General features: G+C 37.5%; 1 protein-coding gene across 1 annotated transcript in view; it reads left to right on the top strand.

The window, feature by feature from the left end:
- LOC142143417 (maltase-glucoamylase-like) overlaps window positions 1–12,818 on the top strand; it is a 191,734-nt gene that overhangs the window by 76,709 nt on the left and 102,207 nt on the right. Inside the window, exons 17-22 of the mRNA XM_075201251.1 lie at window positions 3,057–3,228; window positions 4,366–4,482; window positions 5,234–5,388; window positions 5,933–6,017; window positions 6,570–6,626; window positions 8,737–8,861. Of these exons, the coding sequence (XP_075057352.1) occupies window positions 3,057–3,228; window positions 4,366–4,482; window positions 5,234–5,388; window positions 5,933–6,017; window positions 6,570–6,626; window positions 8,737–8,861 (711 nt within the window). The remainder of the gene's footprint in view (window positions 1–3,056; window positions 3,229–4,365; window positions 4,483–5,233; window positions 5,389–5,932; window positions 6,018–6,569; window positions 6,627–8,736; window positions 8,862–12,818) is intronic.

Genomic DNA, 12,818 nt, shown 5'->3' with positions numbered 1-12,818 from the left:
GAGGAGGTGCAGATGGGTAGAAAAGTGAGTTGAAGGTGGCAAAGAGGCATTTTTGGGTTAGAATACTGGGTGGATTTTAGAGATTTGAAGAATGTGTTTTGGCAATTGAAAGGGCAGTGATTTAAGATGAAAGGATGTCTTTATAGTGGAGGAAATTGGGATAGGAACGAGATTTCCTCTAGTGGTGCTCTGCAGTGCGGGAGCACTTTTGCAGGTAGTGAGTCTGATAATGTGCCATGGTTGGTGGTTGAATCGTAAGAGACTGTGTGGGTAGCTGGAGCTGCATTGTCTAAGACTGCAGTGAATTTTTTGTTGTAGAAAGAGGCAGTGTGATTAGGGCAGGATAATGCAGTCAAAGGAGAAAATAGCTGTTATTGTGAAAATGAGAAGTGGTTTTGGGTGCAGGGGGGAGGGCATGAGGCAAGGTGATGTTGAAGGAAAGGAGGTCGTGGTCAGACAGTGGGAATGCCAAGAGGGAGTAACTAGGGATGGAGTAGTAGCAGGAGAAGACAAGGACCAAAGGAGGAAGTAAGTGAAAGAAGTTTAGTAGCAGAAAAGACAGTGGGATTATCAAGAGGTATGTTGAAATCCCCTAGCATTACAGTAAGACGGTCAAATAGTAGGAAATATGTGAGCCAGGCCGCAAAATTGTCAAGGAATTTGGAAACTGGACCTGGGCGCGATAAATTGCAGCAATACAAAAGTGGAGAGGATAAAATAGATGAATAGTGTGGACTTAAAAAGGAAGAGAATTAGAAAGAGGGTTCAGAGGGTAGGCTATGGAAGGTGCAGTTTTTAAATAGTAGAATGCCTACGCCACCACCTTGTCTGTTTCTGGGGGCATGGCTGAGGGAGAGTCCTCCATAGGAGACAGATGCAGGGGATGTAGTGTCAGAAGAGGTGAGCCAAGTTTCTGTAATGGCATGGAGTTTGAGGAATTTAGAAATGAATAGATAATGAATGGATGTAAGTTTCTTACAAACAGATCTGGCAATGCATAGTGCACAGGAGAAGGTAAGAGAGGGTAGTGGAGATATGTGGATAAGGTTGGCGGGATTTTAAGAACGGAGTGGATTGAAAGGTTTGGAGTGAAGCAAGGAACTTAAGCTGCTAGTGTGGTTTGTACGGATCTCAGGGTTAGGTGAGATTTCAACAGCAGCCATGAGAAGTAGCAGGGTGAGAAAGAGGGCATGCGAGGAGCATTTCTGAGTGTGAGGTTTATTTTTTATTATATAGGTTGGTGAGTGTGGTGGGTGCAGGAGACAAAACACTTCATTCTTGCAGACTATCTCAAGGGAGTAAAGGGAAATCATAATATCAGAGGGAGAAATAGGTTGATGGGGAAAGGAGAGAAGTTTGAAGAGAAGTGTGTTGACAGTGAATAGGAAAGAGTGTAAATTGAGTAGATGCATGATGGAGAAATGTGAGAGATGTGAATGAATGTATATTATCTAGGGTAGGTAATGAGAGAGTGGAAAGGAACAATTGATCCAAATGGTGCAGGGCAATGGAAGAGGTGAGGGATATGTTCCCGCGCTCTGGCTGGGATTAATAGAGTAGGCAGTTTATGCAGCATTGACACGACGAGGTCCAGGAGGATGCTGACAGTTGGGTGCAGAGGGTCCAGCAGCTAAACAGAAATAGCTACAGCAATCACAACTGAGCTTAGTGGACAGTTAAACAGAAGCTGAAACAGCAATGACAGTCAAGCTCTGTGGCTCCCACAGCTGAACTGAGATGATAGCTCAGTAGATTGTGAAACAGCCTTGTTTGTATAAAGTCGATCCTCAGTGCTGCTCTGACGTTGTCAACAGTATTCAGAAATATGCAATGCTTTATATTTGTGAAAATAAGGAAAAGTGAAAGTTTGGTCGCTGAGTTAGTGAACAGCTTACTCCAAAAGCCATCCTCATGTTGTTCCTTCTTTTTACTATTGGTACTATGCGATTCTCCTCATCTATCAGTATGCTGCCCAATGCCTTCTTCTAGTGTGCAGACATGGGTATATGGCTAATAGCACAATATTCATTATATGTCTAAAACCAATGTATGTACACTTATTCACTGAAGGTGGGTTTACAGATAACAAATAAAATAAACAATATTGATGTTTTTAATCATGGGAAAGTTTTATATAATTGTACACAAAAATGCATTCTCACACTAATGTTCTTTTACATGGTTTCCTTAAATCCATTGCAATCTGGCCAAGGAGTGAAAAAGGGTGTTGGGCTATTGCAACATTGGACAAGGTGCCACCATGAAATTGGATCAGAAATAAATATTACAGTCAGGCATTATACAAAGAGTGTGTAGAAACCCTTCAAAATCATCAACACTGTGGCAATTGCATCTGAGTTCATAAAGTTAGCATTTGTCAATTGGTACAGAAACTCCATTTACAGTTAGATCCTGAAGCTAGATACATTATACAAATGATAACATGACAACTACTACCATAATGCTATGGTCCCACTGCTGCACTAATATAATATGTGTAAGCATTGTCCAATATATATATATATATATATATATATATATATATATATATAGATAGATACATATATATATAGAGATATATATATATATATAGATATATATATATATAGATATATATATATATATATATAGATATATATAGATATATATATATATAGATATATATAGATATAGATATAGATATAGAGATATAGATATAGATATATATATCTATATCTATATCTATATCTATATCTATATATATATATATCTATCTATCATGTATATATATATATATAATATATATATATTTATATATATATATATATATATATAAATATATATATTTTTAAGAAGTGTTTAAAAAGCCGGAGGGTTGTGTATTATAAAAAAACAGCTAGATAATATTTTGTTCTCCAAATCTGAAAAGCAAGTGTGGCACTGAATGACATTTTTATAGACATATAAATTGATAGCTTTGTAAAGATTTATTGAAATTAAGGCATCATTGTAGCATAAATGTAATTAGGTAAGCAATTGCAGGAAACTACACTGTTCTAATGGTTTTTCAATTTCAGAGCCATCAAAGCTGTTTTCCCTGGAAAAAGAAGCATAATTTTTTCTCGATCTACTTTTGCTGGAGCAGGCAAATACTCAGGACATTGGCTTGGAGATAATGCTGCCAATTGGAATGATATTAAATGGGCTATACCAGGAATGTTTGAATTCAATCTTTTTGGAATACCTTATGTAAGCACATTATATAAATAAGCCTGCAAAAACAAATGGTCATCTATGGGAATTAGCGCTAAATTGTGTTTACATTTGTAAAACAACACGATCCCTTTTATTGCCAATTGGATGTTTCTGTGATAGTCACCGCTGAGAGTAGCATGGAAATAGGCAGAGATTACAGTACAGCTAAATATTTCAGTTCTATAACTGCATTGACAGAGTAGAGTCATTAGTAGTACTGTGGGCTGATACCAATGCACACAATACTGATGAACGGACATAATAAAAATACAAATAAGTAACAACAACACTTACTTAAATTGGGATTCACTCAAATATTTTGAATAAATATACAGTATCACCATTAGTAGCACAATATATTATTACAAACAATTCTTTGCACCTACGTCACCTGTTTACATCACACTTTTTGTAATGCATGAAAAAATATCCTAAAATTATTTAGCTTGAATAACTAATTTAAGTGACTGTATATTACCCATTTTCACCATTGAATGTATGAATATAATCATCTGGGGCCTGAATCATTAAGGATCTTAACTTAAGAAACTTCTTATTTCAGTCTCCTGGACAAAACCATGTTACAATGCAAGGGGTGCAAATTAGTATTCTGTTTTGCACAGAAGTTAAATACTGACTGTTTTTTCATGTAGCACATAAATATCAACTTTAAATTTCAGTGTACAAATAAGCTATCAAGTATTTGTGTGTTACATGAAAAAACAGTCAGTATTTAATTTATGTGCAAAACAGAATACTAATTTGCACCCCTTGCATTGAAACATGGTGTTGTCCAGGAGACTGAAATAAGAAGCTTCTTATGTTAAGATCCTTAATGAATCAGGCCCCTTATCTGCAGTTTGCTCTTGACATAAATTCCAAATTATACTACTATTCTGAATACTCTATAACCATATATCCTGCTAATTTGAGTTTTTTGGGGTGTGGAATTATAGGAAAATAAATATTGTGAGTTAAGTAAGTTAATTTAAATGTAAATCCTGGGACTGCCTTGTGAAAATGTGGACACATGTGAGTTCAATATACAATCTTATGTAGCATATTATGCAATGCTGTGTAGCAAATAATAAGAATACTTTTGGTATAATCACCATTTTTATTCCTCTTTAGATTGGTGCAGACATCTGTGGCTTTTTTGATGATTGCTCTGAAGAGCTGTGCACGAGATGGATGCAAGTTGGGGCTTTTTATCCATTTTCTAGAAACCACAATGCTGAGAACTACAAGGTAATATCTATTTTGAGTCTATTACGAACAAGATAATTTTCTGCAGGTTGTCAAACAGATTTGCTAGCAATATATACTATATTATTATATAATCATCATCATCATCATTTATTTATATTGCGCCAACATATTCCGTAGCGCTTTAAAATTGGGGACAAAAATAGTAAACTAATAAAAAAAACTGGGTAAAACAGACAAAGAGGTGAGAAGGCCCTGCTTGCAAGCTTACAATCTATGGGACAATCGGAGTTTGACACATGAGGCTAAGGCTAAGTCTACATTTTGCATTTCGGCCCAGCCAGGCTGTAAAGGTAAAAGTGACTCATAAGCTAAATGATCCTGTCACACAACAATGTTGGTCAGGGGGTAGTTGTCTTGTGTGAAATTGTGTAACGGGTAATAGGGTAAGGTAGTGAGTTTAAGAGGGTGGTTGAGGAATATTATAAGCTTGTCTGAATATAATATAAAAAAATAAATAATAATATAATAATAACACATTTAATATTACAATACAATTGTAATCTATGTATATCTATTCAGTGATACTTTTTATTTGAATTAACAAATGGGTAATTTTCCAAGAAAAGCTTTTAAGAGATTTTCTCCTTTCGTCAGGGCAAGCAGTGATCAAAAAGTCCCAAAGAAGGGAACACTCCTTATAGATTGACTAGAAAAATCAAGGAATTGTATTACAAGTTGAATTACTGCTATACACACAGTTAATTAAAAAACACTTTACATTTTATCTCAGCCACAAGATCCCGCTTCCTATGGTGCAGATTCCCTTCTTGTGAATTCGTCAAGGCATTATTTAAACATCCGTTATACCCTGCTGCCGTATCTTTATACTCTGTTCTACAAAGCACACACTACAGGAGAAACTGTGGTGAGGCCTCTACTTCATGAGTAAGTCTTTAAAAATTGGTTCATCTTTATAACTCCTGAAAGGAAATACTCTCAAAATAGTGAGGTTTTAAGAACATGTCATAAAAACAGTGTTTTTTTTTTATTAAACAGATTATGGGCTAGATTTACTAAGGTGCGGGTTTGAAAAAGTGGGGATGTTGCCTATAGCAACCAATCAGATTCTAGCTTTCATTTATTTAGTACCTTCTACAAAATGACAGCTAGAATCTGATTGGTTGCTATAGGCAACATCCCCACTTTTTCAAACCCGCAGCTTAGTAAATCTATCCCTATATGATATGTTATGTAGGTAGATTGTAGGCAGATATAAGAGAACTAAAGAATTGAAGCTTTGTGTGTATACACTTATTTATGACATTTTGTTGTATATTTTGGGTGAGAAGATTTTGTAACACTTATACAGATATATCAACTTATAATAATAATAAAAAATAATATAATAATATAATAATAAAAAAAAATGTTTGATCGATTAACCCTCAACTTTTATTTAAATCCTGAAAACCTCTGTTCACCTTTGTAGATTTTATTCTGATCCAGAAACATGGGCAATAGATCAGCAATTTTTATGGGGATCTGGTCTTCTAATTACACCTATTCTTAATCCGGTAGGTAAATACATTTTTTAATTAAATTAGCAAATCAAATATGTTGTCTTAACATTGTAGTAGTTATTGTTTTACAATTCTTGTTGCTATTATCTGCAGCATACAGTATACTTAGTGGGCAGAAACTTTGTATTTGTTAAGGGTTAAATTATTTATCTTAGAGACTATATATTCTTGGAGAAATGGGTTTCTCAACAGAATTATTTAAACGATGGTCATTGTCATTATATCTTATGCCCCCAAAAGAAATGAATTTGGAACCCTCCCCTGATTTTAGCCCAGGGGGCAAGACTTGACTCAACAGCCTATTAGGAACATTTTAAAGGAAAAAAAATTCAGATGGTCCAGTAACCCAGCCCATGGTAGCCCACTATGGGAGCGGACCAGGGGGCAGGTGCCCCCCTACCTCCCAGCCCAGTCTGCCACTTGATTGTATGGATCCTCTGTGGTATCATGGAAACCCTTGCAGGCTTCATATTGTGCACCGCTCATCAAATACAAACAACAACTGTATGCTGTTTTGTAAAAATATTTGTTTCTTTATTAATCTAGAATTCTGAACATGCCGATGCATATATTCCAGATGCGGTGTGGTATGATTATGAAACAGTAAGTGAATACTATAATCTATTTTAGATTATTTTAGACAAATTTTCTATATAACTAGGCAAAATATGACATTACATTGTATGTGTCCATTGTGTTTTCAGGCCTTGCTTTTCATGAGCATGACTATAATCTATGATAAGATAGTACTTTAGATGTTGTATTTGTGTAAGAACTATGTTTTTATGCAGTATAGTTCATAGAGCTCTAGTGCACATAAAGCGCTAAATAAACAGTGGCAGCAGATATACAATCCCAAAACAACTGCACACGAGTTGTAAAAATATAGAGCGATAATAATAAAATATGGGGTGTTTTTCAGCGCTACTGGAATCCCAAAATAAACAGAGCGATTACTGACTCGATATGTTGTAGAGGTTCAGAAAATTCCAAGGCCATGCAGATTTTCAAACACGTTCTAATGAAAATGAACTTACAATGACGATGCTGTCAATGTTCCCGTAGCAGGTACTTGTAAGGAAGACCGTCTTCTAATGCCAAGAATATCAGGTGTATATCGTATACACTGATGGTGCAAGGAATCTGCCTTTATCTCCTCTCTCAGCCAGAAATCGAGTATAAATGGGAGGAGAAATATAACAAAATCTAGTGTAGTACATTAAAACAATAACATTTATTAAAGATTAAAATCACACAGGACAAGAGATACAGTTGCCCGTACCAGATAGCTAATAGTAACAATCATAGAATAGCTATGTAAAAAAACGAGATCTCCAAATGATCGTCACCACGAGCCAGGTCACTGAGTTACCAATACTCCCGTCCTCCAATCATCGACGCGTTTCGACTAGAAAAAGTCTTTATCGAGGTCTCGATAAAGACTTTTTCAAGTCGAAACACGGCATCGTCATTGGGAGGTGAAGGCGGATTCCAGTAGCGCTGAAAAACACCCCATATTTTATTATTACCGTTATAATGTTGACAGTCATAATGTGGACATGTTATATATCTGACTACTTGCGCTGAGAGCTCATTTGGAGCTCTTAGGAGCTAGTATTGCATCACATATGAGGGTTTTTTATTTTGCCACAGCAGAGATCATTGGATTTATTACAGAAGAGACTGGATCTAAATACGAAATAAAGAAGGTGAATGAGGGTAGTGTAGGGGTGTTTTTATTTCAATTAAAATCATTTTTACACTTGTGTCTGTGTTTTACTTATATTTTTTACTGCCAGGGCCTGGGTTCCAGGCCCTGGCAGCCATGGGTATGCTGGTGCTTGTAATACTACAAGAACCAGCATGCCAAAACATTTAATGGCAACCTAGACATGCTGGGAATTGTAGTCCATAGGGGATAAAATGGATTTGTACATTTTATTTATCATTATTACCCCACATTCTGCCGGCTCAGGGGTTTGGGAAGAGCCTTAGTGCTGTCAGCACAAGCCTGGTTAAACCTAAGGTGCAAAGTCTGCTTTTTTTTTTTTTGAAGACCTGATCTCCCTAGGGAATACACCCCTGTTGCGACAAGTCTGTGGCTGGTTTGGCATTATAGCAGGAGGACGACACACTGCGGGTTTTCCTGCTATTTTCATCTTGAATGTCTACTTTACAACCCTGTCCACGTTTTGCATGTTGACATTTTAACTGTGTCGGCATTATGAAATTTACACATTATGACTGTCAACATTATGGTGTCAACATTTTGACTACATCCCCAGGGCGCATAGTAATGATTATTAACGACTACATCCCCGCGCCGTCTATGAGCAACCAAGCAAAAAGTAGTCACCTCAAGGCAAATATAAGGGTAAGAGTGGGAATACACAACTCTTTCCTCAATGCTTGCCTTGATACACGGACACCTCTGCTCTTAGCAGTATTGAATCTTGTACTAGTATAAGAGCCACTCATTGTCAGTTAATGAATATATTTTATGTAAAAAAAAAATAAAGAAATCAACTAACTCAAAATAATGCTGAAAAATGAAAAATTTATCAGTAAAATAATTACAGTTAATTTTTAACACACGTCATGAAAGTTTTAAATTCCACCTGTTCTCTAATTGTATACAAAGTCAAAATCAGGGGACTTGATACAAAATAGATGCATGCATATTGTTATAATGGAATCCTAATCCCCAACACAGGGTGAAAAGTCTTCATTTAGGAAGCAGCGTGTTTCCATGTACCTACCAGCAGACAAACTTGGACTTCATCTCAGGGGAGGTTGCATATTCCCCACTCAGAAGCCAGCTCGCACTACTGAATACAGGTATGAAGAATAAGCTTGATTGGCATTTGAAACAGTGACAAATATTGGCAGCACATGGCAGCAACAGCAGTCCTATTACCTGACCCAACATTTGTACTTTGAAATGACTATGTGTTGTAATTGTGCACCTGCAAAATGAAGGGCGCTCCGGTTTCCTCCCACACTCCAAAAACATACTGTAGGTTAATTGGCTGCTATCAAAATTGATCCTAGTCTGTCTGTCTCTGTCTGTGAGTGTGTGTCTATATTAGCGAATTTAGACTGTAAGCTCCAATGGGGCAGGGACTGATGTGAGTTCTCAGTACAGCGCTGTGGAATTAGTGGCGCTATATACATAAATGATGATGATGATGATGGTCAGCCTATGCAGGGCAAGACTAGCATTTAAAGCAACAGTACCATCATTTTCAGTGAAACAAGCAGTTAGGTGTAATTAAAATCAATGTTTATTCTCTTAAAAACAAAGATACGCCTTTTATCACAATCAGCCACTGCTCCATTTCTAGATGGGCCTCTGTCCTAAGCAAAATGCAGCCCACAGTACACTACCCACTAACTGCTGTTTACACCTTGTGTGATCTTTTTTCCATCTGTTTTCTTTCCGCCATCCACATTATTCTTCTTAATTTCTTTCCCTCTTGTCCTCTTCCCTTCTCCTCCCCTCAGTTGTTATCATCATAGACAAACCAAGGGGGGGGGGGGTGTTTCCTAGTTCATGTAAACCCCCCTCCAAGCCTGGGGCACTGTATAATTTAGGTGGCTGAACCCTCCTCCCGCTTCACGCGGCTCTGCTTGAAAAGAGAGAGCTGCATACACCTAACAGTAGTGCACGCAGCATTGCCCATGTATATTATGGGGATAGGGAGAGTTGGAGAGCAGCCAAGCACTCTATAAAATTATAGCCACGCCCCCATGCATGCTGGTCACACCCACCGGCGGAGTGGTGTGGAAAACCCCCTCTGCAAATCCTGCGTTTGCCCCTGATCATCTCGTAAATGTGCACTCCCAGGGCACGATTACTGTGAACTCTGTATAACATTTTACATTACCTGACATTTGTTTGATTGCATATTACTATTTCTGCACTCTCTTTGTATCCTTGTTATGTTTGCTTTGCGATGCTGTCAATAAACAGTATTTAAAAAACAAAAACAAAAAGCAAATTTAAGTTTTAGGAAAAATCAGTTACAATAGTAAGCATACAATGCCCTTGTTGCATAAGTGTGTACAACCCTAAAATAATATTTAGCAAAATAACCTTTAGAGTTTATTGTAGCATTGACTCGCCTGCAATTCTTCCTCAGTCTTCAGTGCAAAACAGTTCAACAGTTGTAACTGCGAGGGATTCACCTGTTCAGAGCCCTCTTTGGGTCATTCCACAGGTTTTCAATGGGATTGAGGTCCTGGCTATGACTGGGTCATTCCAAGACTTTGGGCCTGATACATCAGGGATCAAAAATGCTGAGTTTGTGTGTAAAATCTGCAAAGTTAATCTACGCATGCCCAGAACTGGACCAACTGAGTGGCCTAGTGGTTAGCACTTCTGCCTCAAAGCACTGGGGTCATGAGTTCGATTCCTGACCATGGCCTTATCTGTGTGGAGTTTGTATGTTCTCCCTGTGTTTGCGTGGGTTTCCTCCGGGTGCTCTGGTTTCCTCCCACACGCCAAAACATACTGGCAGGTTAATTGGCTGCCATCAAAATTGACCCTAGTCTCTCTGTCTGTCTGTCTCCCTCTCTGTCTGTCTGTCTGTGTGTGAGTGTGTGTGTATGTTAGAGAATTTAGACTGTAAGCTCCAATGGGGCAGTGACTGATGTGAATGAGTTCTCTGGACAGTGCTGCGAAATTAGTGGCGCTATATAAATAAATGATGATGATGATGATGACCAACACAATTAAACGCAGCAGTGTTCAATTGTTATTTGTACACAGATTACACTTACTACATCTTACGACTTCTGGGAGGGAACGGGGTGGGGAAGGGGCGTTTGCCCATAGTCAATGAACAGTAAGGGCGTGTCAAACCTACGCACGCAGCCAAGTCCGATTCAAGCTTTGTGTTTTAATCTCTTACTACAGGGATAGCCGAAGTCCTTACTAGTGATGACAGTCAGGACTTATACTAGCCCTTATGTGTCATCACTAGTAAGGACTTCGGCTATCCCTGTAGTAAGTAAACCTCTTGATAATCAATAGATTTATTTTCTGGTCCTGACTTGAGGACCTAATCTCAATTTACACAAAGACAACCTGTGTCATAATATACATTGACACAGTCTAGCAGTCAAATACAATTATACATTTCTATGCATCCATATAGAAACTATTTTTCTAGATTATCTAACATTGAACTTTTACATTCAAACTATTTGATCTTCTGTAATATATATATATATATATATATATATATATATATATATATATATATATATATATGCTATAGTATTTTCCCATTACTACCTATTAAATAATATTTTATTTTCATTTAAACAATCATCTATATGGTAACAGTCGCCCCCTTGTGGCCATGAGAAATTCTTATGATTGGCCACTCATTAACTAACGTTGTTGTTTCCAATACATTTTAAAACATTCCTAACCATTACTTTTTTCTAACCATAATTTTAATCATAAATGTAGCAATAATCATTGTGATATTTGTACTGAATAAACATTTCTAAAATTATTTAGCTTACAAATGAACAGGTTTATTTAACTTAGGAGCGCTCCTATTTCAGCTGCCTTAGAAATGTGACACCAATGGCCTTCTATTGACGAAGATACATCGCTATGATGTATAGATACTCCCAAGTAGAATATAAAAATATTCTTATAGTGTAGTACTTTTTAAAAATACATTTATTGTCAATCCCATATGGAATCAGAAAATAAAAACTTGCTATGACTACTCCCTTGTCAAGTAAATGTATTTTTAATTTATAGGCATATACAGGGAAAATAAGGTGCAAGTTTTTAAAAAACTTTATAATTTTTTTTTTTTATTGTTCCTTTAGCTAATTTCACAAAATTAATTCAACCCACAAATTATACCCCTTATTTTTTGTGCATCTTATAACATTTTCAGTGGTATCAACTTTGTGCATTTTATATGAGCTTTGGTGTATGCATTGAGCTATGTAAATAATTGTTATCACTTGATTTTTTTTCAGTCTTTTATATTATAAGTGATGGGTTAACACGCAATTCCAGAATATGTCAGTGCTTGGAAACATATGTTCTGATACTTGGGGCACTGTGGGAGAGATGATCTGATTCTTACTGCCTATCACTGGAGCTTTGTGAGGAATCAATTTCCCCTTGTGTCTTAGTAGTGACAGGCAGAGCCGTAACTTAGAATTCTAGCGCCTGGGGCGAGAAAGACAAATGCCGCCCTCCAAGCCCTCAATTTTAACTAAATTAACCTAAAATATTCCTAAACTGCGCCCCCCTTCAGCGTTGCGCCCTGGGCGGTCGCCCCTGTCGCACAGCCCTAGTTACGGCCCTGGTGACAGGTGTCTAAAATTTTTTGGGTGGGGAGTGACACCATTCTAAAATGAGTTTTACCAGATGGTGTGTTGTTAATGATCGTGGAATACGCTGTCTCAGACAACGCTGTCTCTTTTATCCATAGTTGCCCATAGCTGCTAATGATTTTCCGTTCAGATTCCAGTGTCAACATCCACTTATCCATTGTTTTCTGTGGAACATCAACTTCACTAAAGGCCACCACCCCCCTCTGAAATTTATTAATGTCTCATCCACTCAGGGGCGCACACAGGGGGGGTTTATGGGTCTCCAGAAACCCCTCCCCTCCGCTAAAGAAGTGCTCCTACATAGCGGCACTGTACTATATAGCAGCCGCGGCGCTGTCAAAGAAGCATCTGCGGCGGTGCTGTATTGTATACATCACCGCCGTGGACGCTTCTTTGACAGCGCCGCGGCTGCTGTATAGTACA

The sequence above is a fragment of the Mixophyes fleayi genome, chromosome 3 (genome assembly GCF_038048845.1).
Source record: "Mixophyes fleayi isolate aMixFle1 chromosome 3, aMixFle1.hap1, whole genome shotgun sequence".
In the NCBI taxonomy this organism is placed as follows: Eukaryota; Metazoa; Chordata; class Amphibia; order Anura; family Limnodynastidae; genus Mixophyes; species Mixophyes fleayi.
Note: the sequence above shows the minus strand (reverse complement) of the source record. Positions and strands in the feature narration are given on the sequence as shown.